The sequence below is a fragment of the Malurus melanocephalus genome, unplaced genomic scaffold, assembly GCF_030028575.1.
Source record: "Malurus melanocephalus ecotype Western Australia unplaced genomic scaffold, MMel_1.1 scaffold_22, whole genome shotgun sequence".
NCBI classification, from domain to species: Eukaryota; Metazoa; Chordata; class Aves; order Passeriformes; family Maluridae; genus Malurus; species Malurus melanocephalus.
In genome coordinates, this window is record NW_026623254.1 from 3,608,230 (window position 1) to 3,629,885 (window position 21,656).

Below are 21,656 nucleotides of genomic sequence, written 5' to 3' on the forward strand. Positions count from 1 at the left end.
CCCTCATACTGTGGACTGGAAACTTACAGGGAGAGGTGCAAGGCCAACCCAGACCCTCTTCCAACCTGATAGCTCYTTAGTGGGGAAGAAAAAGTGGGCCAAGTTCTTTAGAAGTTACCCATGCTCTATCAGTAATACCTCTTTACCAAATATTATAGCTACAGACTGGGTAGTGAGACTTCAAATGTTTTTCTAGGGTATTTGAAGAATGTTTATGCACTCATATTTCCACTGTTTGGCCAAGGCTAAAGGATACAAAACTGAACACTTCTTTTTGCAGTTGCTGTCACAGGAATCAGTGAGAGCACATTTGCAAAGGCAGAACTGCTGAACCAAGACCGATTGGGTGTTAGGTGCCCTCTTACCTGTTGGAGAGCCTTGCTTAGGCTGCAGTTCCATCTGGGCTCCATTGGTCCTTAAGGACAGAGTCTTTGTCCCTTGCTGTTTCTCCAGCTCCCCTGTAAAACAGACACATGGAAATAAATGAGGAGAGGGATGGAGGGAAGGGCACGGGCATATTGAAGGAGTGAAATGGGAAGTCAGCAAGGAGAATTAATGCAAGAAAAACACAAGTGAGTGTCAAGAAGGGAGAGAGGAACAGCCAAGAAAAAACAAAAAYTGGAGAGGACTTGACTTGTGGAGAAACTTAAATATCTCCATACATCCTTCTACTTAYGACCTACATTTATACAGTATTGGCTAGTGCTGCACAGGTGGGGATCAGTGAACTGAGCTACTTTGGTTCATCAGTGCGTACATGGAAAGGCCATCAAAGGCTTCATGGACATCTCATCTATGTAAGACAGGTCATGGAGTAACAGAGTCTGTTTGCCCTCTGGACATTACTGGAGTAAGGAACAGGGTAAGGGTATCAGACCTGTCCCAGATATCTACAGATCATTTTTGCATGGTTAAAGGAGTATGGAACAGAGAAGAATCTTCTGGGTCTGACAGTGTAAGCTTTCCTGTTCCAGGCCACTGTATCATACACTCTATTTCATAAGCATCATAAGTAGTTAAGTCCTTCCATTTCTCCTACTGACCATTGGTCACAGAGCCTGACTGCTTTTTCATCCTATCAGTGAACCTGAGAACAATCCTGTGCAGACTTGTGCTGCTCATCCTCTTTGCCCCTGCTCCTGAAGAACCCTTCCTTTTTCCTTTCTTCTTTGTTGTCTCATGCAGTGTGGTGGCATTGGAGTGGGAATTGTATGAGAGACCCTTACATTCAATTCGTATCTGTTCCAGTTCTGTCACTTCTGCTATTGACTCTTTCAGGTCTTCCACGAACTTTTGCATTTCYTCAGCTCCCAGAGCACAGAAGTGTAGTACCTGTTTCTTCTCTGAGCCTGAAACTGGAGTCACCAGTGTAATGCCATGGGGGTAATCTGAAAGAAGACATGTCAAAAAAATAAAGAGGTGTTAGGTATCGTTGCTGCAGTAGCTGGTTGTTTTGATACCTCTGAAGGACAAAGAGTTTTCAGCATGAGTCCAATGGAATTGCACATCCAGAGTTTGTCACTCTGCAGACCATGGGAACCTGCAGCTCTGCAGCCCTCCAAGAGAGCACAAGGACCAAGCTGCAGCAGCGTCACCAGCCCCACAGCATTGCCAAAATAAAAAATCTCTCAGTTTTAGTTATGCTTAGTGCAACGCTGGCCCTGAGCACAAAGGTAGGACTGTAAAGCCTTTCTGAATCTGTGGAAGATAAACTCTGTTTATGTGGCCAACAACAACTTTTCTCCTGTGGCAGATGCAGCAGGAGAGGTTGTATTCTGGAGTCAAAGCCACAACAGCCATTAACATCCACAGTGACAGGACTTGKCCCCAGTCTCTCCTTTCAGGAGTCTTGGCACAGTATGGGTGGGGAGCCCATTGCACTGTGCAGAGAGAATGGTAAAGGGAAAGATGTGGGTTTGTAGGTCTCTGATTAGTACTCCCCACAGGCAAAACACACAGGAATGTAAATTAAAGGACATGCCCAGAGAGTGAAAATATAACAGCAAAAGGCCTAATGTTTTAAAGATCAGGTTGTGTGCAGGGAGGTGGTGACTGGACATTCAGCCAACAGAATCAGGAGAACATGAGAGTGCAGAGAACTTGCYACCCTTTTGACTGTATGTCCTTTACTGTCTTGTTCAATGGCTGGTGGTTTCAATCCCTTTCTTTCTTTACTTTTACATTCTTCTAAATTTAATTTCTGTCCTCCCCTGTCCTGCTTTCACTTCTCCCCCATTGCACCTACATCTGTCTGCTTTCCATGGGCATCCTTCCTTTATTAGCTTTCCTTTATCAGTCTTTCCCAAACAAGTCAGGACCTAACCTCTTATTTTCAGCCAGCCCTCAGCTCCCCCTGTTTATGTGCCAAGCTCTTTTCCCATTCTGTGTCTCTCAGCTGTTCGGATCACAAACTCTTTGGGACATCTGCTTTATTGTCTCTGCAGGGGATACCCAACAGGGTGCCTTTGCCAGAAGATCTTTGGGCACTCCCGGGATGGTCACGCTACCCCTGAAAGCTGATTCCAGCCCTGACAGTGCTTCCTGGGGATGCTCAGATATGAATGACCCTTTGGATCACACAGGGATGTGGAGCCCCTGCAYGCTGCAGAGCAGGGTGTTGGGAGAGTGACTCATGATGCCAATGGAGTAGAGGTGGGATGGACAAAACTTTGTATAGCCACCATGCTGCTACCTTTTGCCTTCCTTGCATGCTCTCCATGTGCTCACAAAGCCCCAGGGGCATCGGCCATGCTTGCCTGGGACTGGTGTGCTGCCCCTCTGCCTGTGCCAGCAGGAAACCTGACTGTTTCTGGAACTCCTCCACGGCACAACCAGCCCCAATCATGACACATCATGGCTCTATTCCCAGACCATCAAGGTCAGGCTGACTAGGGCTGGCCTCCCGCCATGCTTTGGTTGGTGTTGTTCCAAGGGCTCTGCCTCTGCCTTGGGAAGCTCTCAGCACAGCATGGCACCGTGCAGGGAGGTGGCAGCAGCACCTGAGCCTCTGTCAGCATCAAAGGCAGTGGTGACAAGTGTGACTTTGGGCTTGAGGGCTAAAGCTGGCAACAGCAGTTCTGTCAACAAGCTTCTGCACCTACAGTTGGCTTCTGAGAGCTCTGTGGGATGTATATGGGGATTGACTCCCCCAGTCTTCACCACTGGTGCTGTCCCTGCCACAAGACAAGCCAGATCCTTCAATGAGTCCCTCCTGCAGGTTTTCAGACCTAGGAGAGGTACCAGGAGCTTCCTCTCATCACATCATACCAAAAGAGTGATCTTCTCAATACTCAAGCCTCAGTTTTCCCCCCTCCACTTATAACCCTGACRGAATCTCTCTCCTGATTCAAACTCACACTGGGTAACACAGCCCCCTCCCTCCTCCTTTTCCCTGCCAAACCCCTCCAGGCAACCAAGGACTTACATTCATTCTCAAAGAGATGGAACTGCATCCCTAGCAAGCCGACTGACTTGCAAAATGTGTATGTTGAGGAGCTTTTYTTCTTCGGGCAGAGCTTGAGGATCTGTTGTAGGGAGAGAGGCATCATTGGCGCTGGGGAACAGTGTGGCAAGAATGATGCAAACTGCTCAAAGCAAAAACGGTTTTTACAAGCCCTGTTAAGTGTACATGGGAGCAATGCTTGGTGACTGACCAACTCATTACCCAGAGAGCTGCCTGGAATGCTGCACTTGTAACAAGATATCTGGAATTCTGTAGGCATCGCTCTGGGCCTACTCAGCTCTCTGCCTCCCAGAGGTGCTGGTTACCACATCTCTGACTTTGCAAGGGTAATACTCTTCACCAAGGAACAGCTTGAAAGACAAAGGGAAGCCTGTCATAAATACTTTAGAGCTGGGAACAAGAGCATAAATGAATTGTGTGCTGCCCTCGTACCACAGCATGAGTTCTTATGGATCTGATTTACCCCATGGCGTAGAGGGATAGCAAGGAGCAGACCCTCTCCCCAGATTCAAATGCAAATGGGTGCACAGGAATAGGTGGGTTATTATCCTCTCTTATCCTCTGCTTCTACAGAAGGGTTTGGGTTTAGCTGTGCTTCTGCYACTTTGCCATTAAATGCAGAAAACTTCCACTTTATTTGGCCTCCTTCCAGTCTCAGTGTAACTCAGCTCTCCTGTATCAGCCTAATTCTATTGCAAGGTTGCTGGGGCAGGACGTTTTCAAAAATACTCTACACATTTGGGGGTCTGGTAAGTACTGTGTAGTCTGCCACAGCCTTTTCCATGTTAGAAGGTAGTGATTTTAAAATGTCTGGCAGGAAAGATTTAAAGTGCATGAGAGGGGTCTGTCTACTATAGTACAAGCAGACAAAGAAATGAACCTCCCTTTCATGAAATGAACCTCCCTGCTGGCAAAGGCATGAGAGRGAGCAGTGACATTGCTTGGATGGCTCTGGGATGTGACAGTTTGTTTTTTCAAGGATTACTGGAGTTTCAGATTTAGTAGGTTTTTAACAGTGAAGGAGCCAGAGCTGTGTCTTACAGTGTTGAACTGGGAGCTGGTCTGTCCCTAGAACAGGGGATTGGTTGTGGACTGGTTTTAGATYTCCTTACAGAAACAAGGGCAGGTTTTATTACTGCAGTGCCTAATTACCAAAGCACACTCACCACCAGCAGGTCATTGAAGAGAAAAACTTCCCTTTGGTGAGCTGCCTGCTTCTGCACTTTGTTCACATCGGTCACCTCGTACAGGCGGCTGCAGCAGACCAGCCGGCGGTGGGGCACYGACAGAACCTGCAGGGAGCACACAAGGACATGCAGGGGCTGAAGGAGGGGCCATTGTGGGCCTCCCCCACCCTTAGTGACACAATTCCACCCACTCTGTCCACTCAAATCACYTCCTCACCACCATTCCTTGCCATCAATTTTCCTTCTGGTGCAGCAACAGAGAAAGCCTTTGCRATGCGGGTAAATGAGAGGGCAGACTAAAGGCAACCTTTTTCCTCACACATGCTGTCTCTGGTTTCCAATCCCTGGGTGACTGCTTGTCCTCTCTCACCCCACTGGACATCTGAGGTTTCCTGGGCTTTGAGAAATCATTCTGCTTTATTTTGAGTAAACAGTACTTACATTTTTTGCATTACAGATTGGTTRCTGCCCAAGAAGCTGTCTGTGCATTTGGGGATCTATTAACCCCAGCAATTTTTAGGAAACTCATTAGAGACAGATGGATAAAATTGTTTTCTATCACTTTGCCTTTCACTTCCTACACCCTTAAAAGGCCTGAAAGTTTGAAACACTGCAGAGCTATCTGTGGAGCACTGGCACGCAGGACCTGCAGTAAAATTCTTGGGCAAACAATTACTGCACTAGATACTGGAAACTCTGGCCAAGGAGATCCCTCAAAATTAGGAAAGAATGAGATAGCAGGGAATAAAGAGYTTGGAGAAAAAGGAGTAAATTTATCAAGACAAGCAAGGAAAGTATTATGTAAGAGAAGAAAGGCATAGAGGAAAAACACAGAGAAGAAGGCGGGGAGGGAGGTGGGGGACAGAGGGGCTGAGTGGGTGCCAGCAGGGTTATGGGTGCTCACCGTTTTCATTCCAACTATGGACTTCTCCACTTTGGTAACATAAGTCACATGGTCCTCATTAGATTTTAACTCTTTCTGCTGGATCCTCTCATAAATCCCCACCACCAGATCCCGTGGGATGTCAGCACCGTCGTCCACCCCTGCCAAGCACAGAAAATGTTGGGCAGGCCAGTCAGGGAGAAAAGGAAAGGGAAGAACCAGTGGTCCCTTGCAGGTCACTACTGCCTTTGCACTGTGCACTGCTGGGAAGGCTGAAGGGGAATAGCAATACTTCACTTTAAGCTGTCTTCTTTCTTGCTCTAATGCATCTAATGCACCAGCAGGAGAGACTGACATCCCTAAGGCCAATGCAGCTGATTTCATTATTCCGTTGCTCTGCATGGTGGCTCCTTTCCATGTGTTCCCTAAGGTTTTATAGCCACAATTTCATATTCATATATCTTGGGCCACTCAGCAGCAACCCCTGCATTGATTTTGTATCATCAGAAGTGCTAGATGTGGAGAAGACCTATGCTGGGATTCAGCAGCTCTTCCTGCCAATGCATGCATCAGCTTTCCTTGGTGACCTGCTCTCCTGCTTGGTGACCTCCATCATTTTCCTTCTGTGTTGTCTCCTAGGAGTAATACTTTCCTGCTATTCTGTCTGTGATGTCTCTGTCTTGACCCTGCCCCCTTCCTCTTTTACATCTCCTTAGATACTTTTCCAGATTTTCCTGTCTGACCCTTCAGAGCCTGGCAGAAAAGTTTTCTTTCACTCTTCCCTGAGCCAAACACTTCAAATCAAGCTGCCAGTCCTTGCTCCAAACTGAATTCCTCCAGTCATTTTATATTGATTTTCTCTGCATTCCCTCCAGCTCCCTGGTCTCAGATGCACCACCCTGGGTGAAGTTGGTGAGGAACTGCTGGGGAATGGAGAGAGATTGTGATGTCCTGGCTCCCTTATCCACATCTTTACAAATGTATCCTGAATAACATTTCAAACACAGGCTGCTGAGGCTGCTGGCCTGGGCACTGGCCTGCAGGTGAGTCTGGATTGAACTGTCTCCCCTTGTCTGTGAGGGGTGACATTCACTCGCTCTAATGAGTTGTGGTGTGTTGCACACTGGGGGTGAGTGACCTTTATGCTGGTTTAATTCATTGTGATGTGAACTGACAGATTTTAAAGCAACTCTATGTGTAAGTTAACATTTAAAAAAATACTCTTTTGTTAGTGCTATCGATTGTAATACTAAAGAGGATGATGGCAGGTAGCAGCCCCATTCAGTAGCTCTGGAATTATCTTGAAAGAGGGCCTCAGTGTCACATTATACTAGTCTGAAGTGGGTGACAAATTGTGGAACGTGTGGGAGGCTGAGATGACGCTTTCTGAACAGCAATCAGGACAAAGAAACAAGTCAAAGGAACACAGAGAASTACAAAATCTTCAAAAAAGACAAGAATTTACGCTAGAAAAACTTTGAGGGAGCTTTATCTGAATTGCAGATGTGCAGTAAGAGAAACTTGGAAAATGGCTGACCTAGGATGATCTAGGAGTGAATATGGCTGGGAAATTAGACAATAATTTGTCTAGACATGATGTCAAAAAGGCCAAACAATACTAGGCTGCATTAGTAGATCTGAAAATAAGGACGAGGCGGTAGCTCTATATATGAGAATGTTGTGATCACATCTGAAAAAGTGCTTTTAAAACCTATTACGCGGATGGGGAGGACTGACCTTGAAAACAGAAGAAAATTGATTTGGGGAACTGATGTATCAGAAATTGCAAAGGGGTAATGTATGCATGAACTCTGTCACGCCTACAGTTACTATAAGAAATTGCAGGCAATTAAAAAGGRGAAGATTTAGCCTGAATAGAAAGAAAATGTGTTCATATATTCAAAGCAGCAAGTAGGGCTTGTTTAGCACAATCCAGCAGCATCTAAGAGGGATGGAACTGAACAATAGGAAAATGTAATACAATAGATTGTTTCCAAGCAGTGAGGTATCTTAAAAGATGAAACCATCTCTCAAGGAAGATGGTTGTTTTCTGAACAGACTGGTCAGCTTTCTGCAGAAAACAAAGCTAATAGAATTTCCCTTCCCCAGCACCCTAGAAGGCACCTCAGAAGGCCTTCCATRTCTGGCTCACAGGTAAGCAGCAGTAAACCTGGAGAAAGGCAGTTCCACTAGGTTTTCCTGCCTTCACCTAGGCAGAATTTAGAACAGCAAGAGGGAAAAAAAGAAAAATCAAAGCAGGACCCTCACCTCTCAGATTGCGAATGAAGTCCTCCAGCATCATCTTCCTGTCAGGTTTGATGTTGGGGCTGTACATGTCGGTGTTGAGAAGGATGATTGCAAAGGCCAAGATGAAGATGGTGTCCGGGTTGTGGAACTGCTGGACCACATCTGGGTTACACATGCAGTACCTCTGGCTGCAGCAGGAGGGATGCACACACTTAGCACGGATCATGGGAGCCCTCTGCTCCAGCTTGGCAATGGCAACTTTATCACAAATGGACMAAATTCCACTTCTCACACAAATGAGAAGGAACCTACTCCTCTCTAAAGGCAAATTTCCCCTCCAATGGCTGAAGCAGGCCACTGAAACTTCAACCTTCTTGTCCTTAGGAACCAAAAAAGCAAGTGAGACTAGAGAGGACTGCTCAGAGTGTGTCCCTGCATAAGGATAACACAGCAGGTGTCTGCTCCAGCCTGCCTTGCTAAGCACAGAGCACTCCTCTGGATGCACCAAGGGAGCAACCCAGCACCCCACTGCTGCTCTTCCTGTGGGTCACCAATGAACAGGGAATCTCCTGCTGCCAGCCATGTCAGCACTGGCCTCACTCTGGCCCCTTGTACCCTTCATGCCTGAACATTTGACAAGGCCACGGCTGTGATGCAGCAGCAGCACAAAGGACTCCCTTCTTCAGGAGCCCCTCCATGATCCCCCTGTTTGGAAGGGAAGTCCCTGGGCCATTCTCTCCATGGCTGCTGTTATTTTACCTTGGTGTGTTGAATTCTCTGCTTCCCCCTGGTTGCAGCAATGGAGCTGCAGTGCTCCTTCCCTTACCTGAAAGCCTCGATGAGCCGCTCCACCTTCTGCGCCTCCCCCTGCACACGGATGTGGGCCTGGAATTTCCTCAGGGCTTCGTCCARCTCCATGCCTGAGAAGTCCATCTCRTCCACCACRCAGCTGTGAGAGGGGGACACAGCCTTCATCAGAACATCCTCCTGTGGGTGACACCAGCCAGGCTCCTCCACTGTGGTGCCAAGRCTCAGTCTCCAAGGGAAATCCCATSGGAGAGGCCCTGAGACGTCACTASGGCTGCCTGGATCCTGCTTACAACGGGCAGTGATTTCACACAAGAGATTCCTGCGTTCTACAGCTGGTGAGCAATTCTTGTGCCTTGCTATGTAGTTATATATGTGTGTATATTTGTATACACCATGATATATACCATAGACAGCATTTATATTCACAAAGTAATACATGTACATATAGATATATAGATATTGATATTTACCTGTATTTATATAGACATATAGACATCTATTTTGACATAGATTTTGCACACCTATATCAATACCAGTAAGACCAGAGTCAGCTCAGAGAAAATAGGAAATGGAAGCTGTTGTACAGAAATAACATTGCAACATCACGTGCTCATCTGTCACTTTCCATTCCGATGTGATTCACTGCCCACTGGTAATTCATGGCCAATTTAGATACCCCATGAAAGGGATRTCACCTCTCTTATTTCTCTAAAGCATTCTCAGATTATAAAAGCCTTGCTGTTAGTTTCCAAAACCTACCACTACAGTTCTTTCTCTCTGTATTAGTCAAATAATCCACTTGTTCTTATTCTTACTGCATGATATCTCAGTCACTTGTAATGACAACACCTTTCCCATGTGGCTTCAGCACRTTTTGTTAGCATATTCCTACCTTTTGTGCTCAGGTCATTACTGCAAGCATTAATCAAAAGACTAGACTCAGAAATCCCTGTTGATTACGTCCCTTAGGCTCAGCTTCCCATTTCAGCAGAGTATGTAGGCACTAATGTCTGTATCAGCCAATTCAACCCCCATTTATGATTTCTCTGTTAATTTCTCTCTCTTCCACTCAACTAAAAATTCCTCATGTCCAATGCTTTACTGAAGTCTAGACTTATGTTCTGCATGTCCCCTGTCTAGAAAACTAGTTATTCTAACAAAAGCAGACATTGAATTMATCTACTTTCCACTGACTTTGGTATGTACAATTTACCTTCCTGCTTGTCATTATTCTTTTCCAAAAATAAATTTTCAAAGCTGAAATTCTGATTGACAGACGAAGAAAGTCACAGGTGCCAAAATCCCATTTTCTTTAAGCCTTCCTTAAATAACAAGTTACTAATTTGCTAATGGGACCACCTTGACATTAGAAGTGTATTAAAAATTCAAGAACTTCATCTTGTCTGCTTCTCTGTACCTTGGATGCTACTTCTATTAGTCTCTTAACCCCTTTATTTAATTTTTTGTATTGTATTTGGGCTGCTTTGTCATGTGGTAAAGGATAAACTGATCCTAAATTCAAGGTTATTGAGGAGGAAATTTTCCCCATGACAGGTTGTCTGGGACTTTATGTGGAGTGATACAGGGAAAAAAAGAGGGGGAGGGGATTAGTTCTATTCYGGATCCTTCTATTTCCTAGTATTATCTGGAAATTTTGCCAAAGAAACCTCTACTAACAAARGGATGTGCTGTTACCAGTTTCTTCTTCCTTTTTGAGCTAAACTGGGGGTGTGTCTGTTGGTCTTTTCTAAGTGCTGCAATTTGCTGTGGGTTGTTGGGAAGTGGTTGTGAACTAAGCTATTGAGTGCCATGYGCAGCCTTGCTAGAATAAAAAAATCTGTTGCACAATGCATCAAATGGGTGAGGGACAGAGTTCAAATGCTCAGAGACGTCTCTGCATTCCTCCATTGCCTCATTGATTCAGGAGCTGAGACATCATCACTTAACTGGGGTGACACCCACAGAATAACTTACCAAGGGCTCTGACTGAACATAAAGTRCTTTGTGTCTTCTGAGGTTGGAGTTGTTACAACCTCAGCTAGGAATCGTGGGCTCTTTCTCTGCACAAAGTCCATATAATCGAAATTCAGGAACAAATAGGRAGCAAGGCAAGAGAATCAAAGGGACTGCTCTCATAGGAAATCTTCCATGAAATATTTTTTTATCTCTCCAAGAGGTGGACTGCAGAAACACTTGGCAATAAAAAAACTTCCTCTACTGCCTCTTTCCTTTGTTATTTTTATTTTTCTCATACTTACACTTACTCCCTTGGGTTGACATCAAGGTATTCTACTTCTTGGAGTTTATCTTTGATAGTAAGAACAGTTTTCCTCTTGTTAGTCGTTATTGTGTTCACAGCTGCAACCACCTCTGCACTTGGGCTTTTGTTATTATGTTTTAATCCTTTTCAGTGTGCAGTGTTTCTCAGCACTGACCCCAGTGATTTTGCTGCTGTTGTCTGCCTCCAGACATGWGAACACAGAGTCCTTGCACACCCCAGGGACGCCCGCTGAGGTCATCCTAGTAACCCCAATCCACCAGCATTAGATCTTCTATCTTTTGCTTACTCCTTCCCTCCCTGATCAGTCTTTCCCCCTCCTCACAGGCTGTTCTAACATGTCGTCCCCTTTGTGTACAAATCTCAAGTAATAAAGTCAATGTCCTCAATACAGAAAGCATGGAGCCTTCATTAGGACAAGTAGGACAAGGCAACTGTTCATAGCTCTTTTGAAACTCAAACAGGCATTGCTACATGAGTCATGCTCAGCTGCTCCTATGAGAGTTTCCCTCACAGACTGACTGATGCAAGTTTACTTTGTAAATTCTGACTCCTGGGAGTCTCTTCCGTTTGTCTCTCAGCCCAAAGAACAGTGCCCCCCATCCTGCTTACTGAGAAAAGTTGAACATGCTGAAAGAACAGGTTAGAAAGAATGTTGGATTCAAGCAAAGTCAGCCTGTGCTTGGATTTGATTTATCTGACAAAGCCTATGCCAAAGGCCTGAAGCACAGCTCCTAGAGGAGCCATMAGGTACCAAGCTGCTTCTTTCTACTGCCTAAAAGACAGATAGAAAGGTGGATCAGGGTTGTCTGACACTTTTTGTGARCAAATTTGACACAGCAAAGTCCATTCAAAGAGCCAAACAGCCTTGTGCTATAGGGCTGCCATATTTCTGCTCCTCTTCTAGACAACAGCAAGTTTTACAGCCTTCCCTGACCTCAGATTCCTGTACAGAATCATGTTACCCTTCCAAATGCACTCTGGTGACTGTGTCAGACATCCCCTGAAATGCAGCACAACTTTTCWTTGTGAGACCAGAGCAAGGAGGTCTTTTCTTTCCAAGGGAGAGACCATGGAACCTGACAAAGGATATGAGAGTGGGTGGTTCTCTGCAGCCAAGGAATAAACCAACAGCTTATGTGCATGTGCCAAAACCAGTGCCAAGTTCATTTTTCCACAAACAGCTGGATGCCTGGGAGATGCTTGTTCCAGGACCACYAGGAGGCTTGAAGGATAATGATGCAGGCACACTGTAATCACCTTGTAAAATCTCCTGTTTCAACTCCTTCCTGACAATGAACTTGCAGCAAACCACACAAATTAAGCTCTCAGTGCATCCAGAAATTCATTTAGCTCAGTCTCTGCAAGGATATGACTTTGGATGTTTGGATCATGTTGAAGTGAGCAAGAAAAGCACTGGCTCCCTGCATCATAAACAAAGTGGTGGGGTTTGAGGRCTCTTGTGTACATGAAGAGTTTGATCTGCCCTGAGGCACTTCACAAGTGCAGAGAATTCCACGCCAGGTGCCAGGACCTAAGAGTGGGTTCYTAGRTGGAWAATTATGCTTAGCTATYGTCTCTGTTGTAGCCTCCTGGKCTACAGWCMAAGATCCCCCCAAAAGTGGGTGGAYGTAATGGCARAAGAGCTGTGAGGATTTAACACAGGGCTAAGCATGGCAAAAAAGCCCGTGGCAAAAGGGTTCAGCGAAGGCAGGAAGCAGCTGTATCATGTGGGGCTGGGATMTGCTCACCCAAGTGTAATGACCTATTTTTTAGCTTTTCTGCTCAGGTGACAATGCAGCAGGAGCTGGGATGAAACTAAAAGCGTCTGTAATGAACCTGCAGCCTCCACTCAGGGAGGGAGCAAGGGGGGAGGCAGCCAGGTGGAAAGTTTAAAATCACAAGGCACAAAGATATTCATAAGAATCATCCCTTCTCTCAGCCTCCCTAATTGTAYGAGCTTTCTGAAGATGAACCAGCATTTGAGTGAGTTGTAGAACAGCTCAGCTCCCTGGGAAGAGACTGCCCTGCATGTGCTAACTGAGCAGAAAGARAAGTTAGCAGGACTCAGTGATTCTTTGCACCAATGGGCACAGGTGTGTGTCCCAATCCTGCCCTCCATGCCCTCTTGGAAGGGAAGCCTCTACCATGGAAACCATGGCATACACTAGTCTTTCCTTTCTGTGGGATGCTGCAGGACACATATTGCCTGTTTCTTCCCGGGGCTGCCATGCATACGCACCCTCCCATAGTTGTTGGTAGCTCACATGGCTACTTATTTGGGAATCTACTCCTTCTGGTGTTTCCTAGGGACTAGGCAGACTCCAGCTGCACCTTCAGCCTGTACAAGCCTGGCATGGGAAGGCTGTTCTTACTCACATTTGGTCTGTGCTACAGCCCTGCTTGCAGCAGGAGGTCAGAACTGCCTGACACGTTCTTCCCTCTGTCCTGTTTCCATCACATCCTTTTCTATTGCTCCTGCTCAAACCCTCCTGTGATGCAAGTCCCTTATCAATTCTCTAGCATCCTCAGTGAAAAGGAGAAGGAAGACTAGTTTGGGCTAACCTGACAAGTCCATTCTGCCAGTCCAAGAGGAGCCTAACTCTTCCTAGAGAGAAGTCCCTTTGCTGGCCTCTCAGCTCTGCCCTTACTAAGGGCAGCTTTTCTCTCCTTGACTTTCCACAAAAGAAAGAGAAGGCAACACAGGCTTGACAGACAGGAGACCTGCTCAGCCCCAGGGACAGTGTCTCCAACAGCAACTTCCAGCCTAACACCAACCAGACCCCAGCTCGGCACAATGTCTCCTCTGCTGGAATCCCTGCCCGTTTCTCCTCTGACAGCAAGTGCACCAGGACAGCCACATCTGCACTTCCAAGTCCCACGAGCTGAACACAAACCATCCAGTACCAGCAGCACAGCTGACTCCATTCATGAAATCACTCACATTATCTTGTTCATGAATGAACTATAAATGGAAGCAATTCCTGAGTCAGAAACAGGTGGAGARGAAGAATGGACTAAAGTGAAGAAAAGTATGAAGGAAGGAGAGCAAAAGCAACAAATAATCACAGAATGAAGAAAGGATACAAGAATGATGATGTGTCTCATATTAAAACTGTGTTAATGCCTTGGGCCCAACTTTTTCAAAGCAACGAATTTATTTTTCTGCAGTATTTGACAAATAGATTTGATTAAAATAGCTCAGTATGATAAAGGTGCATTAATGGGCCAGGCTACCACTCTCCAGCTGTATTCCCTGGACTGGTGGACATTGAAAACTTGGGGTGAGTCCTCAGTGACTCCACCTAGCTGGCAGCACGGCAGGTTGTGGAAAGAGATTCTTGGATCTTACTGTGGGATTCTGATCACAGTGAATGGTTATCCTGTGGGATGCTTAAAATAGGTTACAAGAGGSATTTATGCCCTGTAACACAAAATGCCTAAAAGCTGCATGTCCAACCTAAACTAGCACACCGAGAAAAACAACACTCTTGAGGGCCCCATGTCTCTCCATTGACAAAAGGAATTCATAAATTTCTAGAAGACACTAAACTTGGTGGTGGCCAAGAACAGGTGAGATAAATCCTAGTTTAAAAAGGCTAAAGCCTTTTCTAAACAAGAAAGTTACATACTGCATCTTCCTAAAGAGACAGACCTGAGTGCTTCAGTGTTATCAATGTGTATCTCTCAATTATAGCCAGAAGCTGTTGAAAAATCTCYTGCTCTCTCTCTTGTTCCTCTGGCTAGTAAGTAGAATTACTTGTGAGTTATCCAGACACCTTTTCTGAGTTCCAAGAAAACCAGTWAAAGGTTGAAAGATAAGAGCAGGAAGATGGAAGGAAGATTATAGTTTCAGGGCATTTAAGTGCTGGTCATAAAGATGTGGGAAGGCAAAATAGCACACCAAAGTGCTCAAGCCTCATAAAATTCTTACCCTCACCTAAACCCCTGCCCTTTTACATAAAAGGCTTAGCAACCAGCATAGCACTACKCTGGAGTTTTGCATTTACTAGGTGGGCAGTAAAGTGGTGATAAAGTCTTCACAGTGCCAAATGCCACTCTGAACTCCTGAGCTCTGCTGTTTGACAGCAGRGAGAGGCAGAGGTTGGCTCATCTGTCAGCCAGCACAGCATCAATACTTGCAAAGCCAAGAGAACTCTGCAGAGTACAAACTTATGGCTGGACATTACAGCTGAGTCTGGAGTTTGTAACCTGGGCAGCTCTGCCCTGCCTCTRAGTGCTCAAGGGAGGCTGACACTTYTGCAGATGTTTTAAAAGCTGTCTAATTATTTATTCATGCAGCTGGGTTAATTCAACCTGGCTGCAATAGAAACATTGCTTACAATACACAATTGCAACATAAGTTTTCACATCGAGYGAAAGCTAAACTAACACCGCAAGTGGCATCAATAATTGAAATTGCTTCTGGGAGGTAGAGGAGGCTTCAGGGTCAGGTTTGGGCTGGGAGGAATACAGACATCTCTGCCTGCATACAGGCTTGCTCACTGCAGGTGATCAGAGCCTGTCCAAGCACTGCTGCCTGCTCATTGCCACCCTGTCTGGGCATTTGACCTTGGCAAAACAAAGTGCCTGTTCTTTTCTGCCCATTTGGGCCACAAAAATGACTGTGGTACTGGGAAAATTGTGCAAAAGCTACTGCATGAGGTCTCCTGACTGCTGCACACTCTCCAGGGAATACCATGTACCTTAACATTGCCTTGCTAAGTGTGGGAGGATGTTGGGGACAGCAMGACAGCCCTTGCAGAGTCTTCTCCCAACCAGTGTCAGTGTTCTTGAGCTAGTTTGATAGGAGTTGGATAGGAAATAAGAACCAGACTAGGTCTTAGACAGTTCTAAAATGCCAAAAGGTCTTTGATCTGCCTCTTGTTCCCATAGAAACAGCTCGTAAGTTGTGACCAGCCCTTGAGATAAYAGTGCACTGGAAATGCCAGCACACTATACTGCACTGCCAGCCCTCTTCTTCCTGCAGCATGGACAGGGAAAATATCCAGGATTATAATTCTGGGCCGTAATTTCTCCTTTCAATGCCTTGTTTCCATGCATGTCATGCTGCTGGATGTGCAGCCATTGCACATCCAGCTCTCATGAGCAGCCAATGAAAATTTGCTTGCAAAACCCACCCAACCAACACTMCCCCTAAGCTCACAACTGACACAGGAAGAAAGTACCTTCAAATGGCACAGCTACCACCAGCTGAATGTGCATGGTTTTTTTCCTGTTTTAGAACATTCTGTGTGTATTTAAAGTCTACTTTTGTCTTTGCCTTTAAGGAAGACGAATCAGCCATTCATGGTGAAGAAAGGATGGCAACACAGATTGTAAGTGCAAGGATATCATCTGTTGCCTGGAGAGATCAGACACAGGTTTGGACCCTGAATTCAGACCCAGTTACACGACATGCAGTCCCTGCCCAAGATAAATCCATGTGCCCATGACCTCAATATCTCAGTCCCCAACTTTRAACCTTGTTCTCTACAGCTGTCAATACAATTTTTTCATTGAACATTTGAAGTGTTACCATGAGAGGGGCAGTGGAATCTTAGAGTAATGAGCATGAAAGGCCCCCCTGTCATGTTTAGAAACAGGACAGGCAACCCCAATGTAGCATCTCCCAGGCACTGAGGCTGTGAGGCAGATACCAAGATTTGCAATAGGCACTGTTCCCAGGAGCTGCTGACACAGAGTTTGTGGTCCCATGTGAGGCAGAGGAACATGGTCATTTGCAGGGATGATGACAAATTTATGATTACAAGGAAGTCCCAGCCTGTTATTGTTACAATATTTCCCTGTGTGTGCAGGGGCTAGGTTTGGATTTCAGCAGATTATCTGTCAGGGGAAGCAGCCCACACAATGCTTACTGGGAAAAAAGAGGCAATTACTTTTAATTGTAGCTCTCAGCATGAAGAGACTGGAGAGAACATGTGTCTTGTTGCTGGCCAAATCAATACCCCTACAGTATATTAAAAAAAGAGATGCACCAAAGGTCAGGTACCTGCAGCAATAAGAAATAGCTGGAATTAATTTCAAAATTTAGGCCTAGATTTGGCTCTTGAACTTTGTCATCCTCCAGTCTTTCCCTGGAGTAGAAGTGGTGTGTGGGTGAGATTTGGAGTTTCTGTATGGTTTGGTTCAAGAGAAACCACTGAAAAATCCAAGGGAAATAGAGAACATTTTGGAGAATGGGAGAATATAATAAAGGACACAGTGTAAAGGACTTCCTGCCTAATGGAAAGGCAGCTCTCAAAAAGAATTATGCTTCTGCATTGTGAAAGAAAGACCTAGCTGTGCTGGTCATGCCTTGAAATGGATCTCTGAATGAGGTAGACTTGAAAGAGAAGAGAGGTGTAGGCTGAGAGATGAATGGCTTGTGACCAGGAGAGGGTCACGGTCAGAGAATTGTAGGTAACAATCCTACAAAGGCAGCCACTGAACAGAAGCAGGAATGAAACTTCAGATTTTGTTCTGAAAAGGGACAGGTCAGCCCATTGGAGATTTTGGAGTGGGGATGTTCCTCAGTGCTCTGGGGCTGCTGTGGCAATAACAAACCCYTAGCAGCATGTTTCCTTATGCAGGTCTCCTCATCACCACAAAGAGGACCAACCCCTTCTTATTATCCCTGTMATGAAGTTGGATAAGCTCCAAGGGRCACCAGTTTCCAACCTGGACAGAAAGAGAACTGAGCATGTAGCCAGCATTCACTTCTCCATGCTGGTCTTACACAAGGAACAGATATTTTTCTTCCTCTGCCTCTCTTAGTACTTCCCAGAAGGCATCAGATGTGCTTTATTTGGATGGGGTGGGACCCCAGCCAGAGTTTCCCAGCCCCAAACCTGCCAGCATCACTAGTTCTACCACCTGACAGGGCTGAGATCCTGCTAGGTGACTGCAGGCCTTCTGAGGAGGGATTGGAATGAAAGAGCTGATGATATTAAGGGTGAAACACATTGCTGGGAAATGTGTTGAGGGATGCCAGAYAGGGATTGGGAATGGTGGGGTTCATGAAGAGTGGGGATGAAGGGGCATGGAGGACAACAAATTGCCTGCTGGTGCAGCCAGGGGCTGGCAACTCCTTTAGAGTGCAGGGAGGAGGACAAGAGGTTTCCACACTTACTCCAGGACGTCCCTGTTGAACTGCTTCTTGGAATTGCCCAGGAATTCCCCAATCATCTGGCGGCTGAGGCCCTTCCGCTGGAGCAGGAAGTGTGCCACCCCAATGGGGGTGTCCGGGATGAAGCCTCGGGAGATCAGGAACTGGATCCCTTTGTCTGGGTTTCTGCAAGGGAAGGACAGAGACACAGTGAGTTTGCATGGTCTCTCTGAGGCRTTGCTGCCTCTGGCTCACCTCACGGTTTGCAGCAATGCAGCCCTCGGTATGTGCCCTGTGAGTTCATGTGTGTGTCAGCAATGGGACTGGTTGGGGTGAGGAAAAGTGACTTTCTGAGTGCCCTCCTAGCTGCTGCTGTAGACAAAAAGATGTCATAGGACCTGCTGTGTCACCTGCAGCACCTGCTGTCATGTGGTAATCACAGGKGGTGTCCCACTGCCACCAAGGTCCTGCTGCATTGTGCCAGGCCTCATCAATGGCTCTTCTGCCATCCATCTGCTCCTTGAGTCAAAGGCTCTTTCGTCTGTGAAGAAACTTAGCAGACTGCTGCTATGGGCAAATGAGGCTCAAGGCTCCAAGGGAGATCATCAAAGGTGGGCACTCTTCCTGCTTAAAAAAATAATTTACTTTTTGTGCTCGTATGACAGAGTGATACTTTTTAACCTTCCTCACCTTTGTTTGATGCTGGTTGCCTGAACAGAAATCCCATACTCAGATTTGCTTATCTCTTCCCTACTGTGTCCACTCTTAGCTGTGTTTTCCTTCCCTTCTCTACTGATTCACCCCCTCAGGCAGAAATCCCCCCATCTGTGAGAGAAGGCACCCAGAGAATGCTTTGCCAGACAAGGGAGGGAGCAGTGTGCAGCTCCCAGACAGAGGGCTTTTCTCCCTTTGTGGCTGTGAGTGTCTCTGAGAGCAGGTCTGCTGCTGAGTGGGACCAATTGCCTGGCTGTGGGAGTGATTTTCTGCTTGTTAGAGTGCCACTGTCTGTGCCTGCACACACGGCTCTCACAGAAACAGAGTGGTTTGGGTTGGGAGGGACCTTTAAAGGCCATCTAGTCCAACCCCCCTGCAGTGAGTGGGGACATTTTCAACTCAATGAGGTTGCTCAGAGCTCYCTCCAATCTGATCTTGAGTATCTCCAGGGATAAGACATCCACCACCTCTCTGCACAACCTGTGCCAGTGCTTCACCACCTTCATTGCAAAAAAGTTCTTCCTTACATCTAATGGAAATCGTCTCTCCTTCAGTTTAACACCATTACCCCTGGTGTTCTTGCCCCAGAACCTGCTAAAACACCTGTCTCCATCTTTCTTAGAAGCYCCTGTGCATCCCAGGAGTGGTTGTGAGCCTATGTGGTGCCTGTCCCACAACATAGACAAGTACAAATGGTATGTGTGTATTGTGCAGGAAGCTTTCTTCCTGTATTTCTCAGTCCGCCCCACTGAAGGGTCTCTGTCATGATGCACTTTGCTGAGGTGGATCACTGCAATGGCAGGAAGATTGTCACATTTCTTTGAGCTGGTTCTCTCAGCTGGTGAGTGGAGAGAAGTAAGAGGGTGACTTAATGAAATGATGTCATACTTGCATCATTTATCCAAATTCAGGGTTCTTTGCCAAGGCTYAAGGAGTGAGTTTGCTCAGGCAGTTTCCTGGGGTGAGGAAAGAATAGGATGAGATTTTAGAGCATGTGAATGCATGATATGCACAGGCACAGACTGTGACATTGTCAGGTGGTGAAGTATGTGGGTGAGCAACGTATGTCTAGCTATAAGGGGATCAGCATTYAGCAGAATGGCCTGCTCCTTACAGGGCCTTTATGGGCTATAAAAAGTAGATGGGCTTGAAATAATTCTGCTTACTCTGTAATATCAAAAGAAAATACCCTGGACAGTGGGGCAGTGGGGCAGCAGAGAGAGGGCTGCAGGAACAATCAGTGCATTAAATTTATTAATTGGAGAGGTGCAAGGTGTTATACTGAAAACCCCARGCCTTCTTAAGGGAAAGGGACAAAGCAATACACCTTCTGTATTATCACACAGACCTCCTGGCTCACCTTTGAAGAGCACAGGCAAAGTTCCCTGCTGAGTGCAAAGATGCCATGGCCAGGACACAAGTCAAGCTAAGCAACAGATATTTATCAAATGCATGTCCACCTGCACACTTCGGTATTTGGCAAGGGACAGTGTGGTATTCACAATACAAGGATGAACTCAGCTACACCTGTGTGACTCCAAAGTCACTGGACTGACTTTCGATCCACTCCAGCAGAGTTGAGAGATGAATATGGCCAGAAAAATGCACCCACTGGCATGGATATGCAGATTTCAGTAGAGATAGCACAAACGATGCAGAAGATGCAGGATAAAACAGTCCAGCAGTGACAGCCCTCCTGCACTGCCTAGACTATAACTCRAATATTCTTTCACTTACAGCAGCCTTTCATCAGTTTTTCCCAGGATTCAATTTGTTCTCCACAAATCCTGATAGCAATACAGCATCTCTGTCACTGAACACCTGCAGATRTATCCCACGTAGTGCAGCATGCAGCTTTTACCCAGATGTGCAGCAGAAAATTCTATTCCCCTCTCTCCCGAGCCTGCTCCCCRCTCATCACTTTTGGTGTTGCAGGGGTGTTAAGCAGAGCCAGCAAATGCTGCGGGATTCCTCACGTCCTGCTGGCTTTCCCTCTGCCCACACAGCCGGCTGCCCACGCATGCTGAGCTATTACAGCAGTGCTGCATAATGAACCGCTCGCCATTCCAGGGATTTCACCCCCTCACGGTGCAGCAGGGATGGGGAGAGTGCCACCGCATCGTGGTGTTCTCAGAGGCCTCCAATGAGCCAGAGTGCTGTGTTTGAAAAATGCAAGGCAAGGCCAGACAGACTGTGACAGATTCCTCTAGCAATTGCAGGATTTCAGCTCCTGGTCCAGGCAAAGCCAGGAAAAAGGAAGTGTACACACACACACACACACACACACACACACCCACCCACCCACACACCCACCCACCCACACACACACACACACACAGAGCCTCAGCTCCATGCCCTATGGGCCAGTGCCCACATCCCAAACCCCACAACAGTAAACTGACTTCTTCCTGAAAATAGGCAGGGAAAGCAACACCCAAATAACTGCCGAAAACTTAATGGCCTTCCCAGCCCCTTGGATGGCAAATCACAAGGAGAGCCACGTGTCCCTAGATACTGCTCAGAGAATGAAAAATGGCTTTACTCCCCAGAGCTAACAGGTTAGTTTCTTCACWTCTGACCTCAGAACTGGAAATACATCCTCCTCAGTTCTATGAGCACAACCAGAAGTGAAGTGATGTTAGATCCGACACATTTGGGAGTCTTATCCTAAAGACCGCTCTTCCTGGTTTCTGCTGGAATTCACAGCCTCCATGCTACCCATATGTAAATCCTGTGCATTGTCCCTTTGTCTGTGCAAAACTTCTGCCTAGGACTGCATAATGATCAGTCCTTGCTTTGACTAAAATGCCCACGCTAAGGTGTGGAGAAACGATCTCCTAGTATGGGTACATTGCATCCTCATTATTAGGGGACTGAAACGRAAACAAAGACAGAGATATGAGAGTGTGGTGATAAAGCAAAACCCAGTACTTCACATGGCTTGCTTARATGAGAAGTCTTATCAG

The 21,656-nt window shown here is 46.3% G+C and overlaps 1 protein-coding gene across 1 annotated transcript in view; it reads right to left on the bottom strand.

Annotated features, from left to right (window-relative positions):
• IQSEC3 (IQ motif and Sec7 domain ArfGEF 3) overlaps positions 1–21,656 on the bottom strand; it is a 94,224-nt gene that overhangs the window by 2,895 nt on the left and 69,673 nt on the right. The window contains exons 5-12 of the mRNA XM_057390090.1: positions 18,001–18,162; positions 8,607–8,729; positions 7,802–7,968; positions 5,555–5,694; positions 4,630–4,755; positions 3,425–3,524; positions 1,227–1,388; positions 366–458 (exon numbers count right to left, since the gene is read on the bottom strand). Of these exons, the coding sequence (XP_057246073.1) occupies positions 366–458; positions 1,227–1,388; positions 3,425–3,524; positions 4,630–4,755; positions 5,555–5,694; positions 7,802–7,968; positions 8,607–8,729; positions 18,001–18,162 (1,073 nt within the window). The remainder of the gene's footprint in view (positions 1–365; positions 459–1,226; positions 1,389–3,424; positions 3,525–4,629; positions 4,756–5,554; positions 5,695–7,801; positions 7,969–8,606; positions 8,730–18,000; positions 18,163–21,656) is intronic.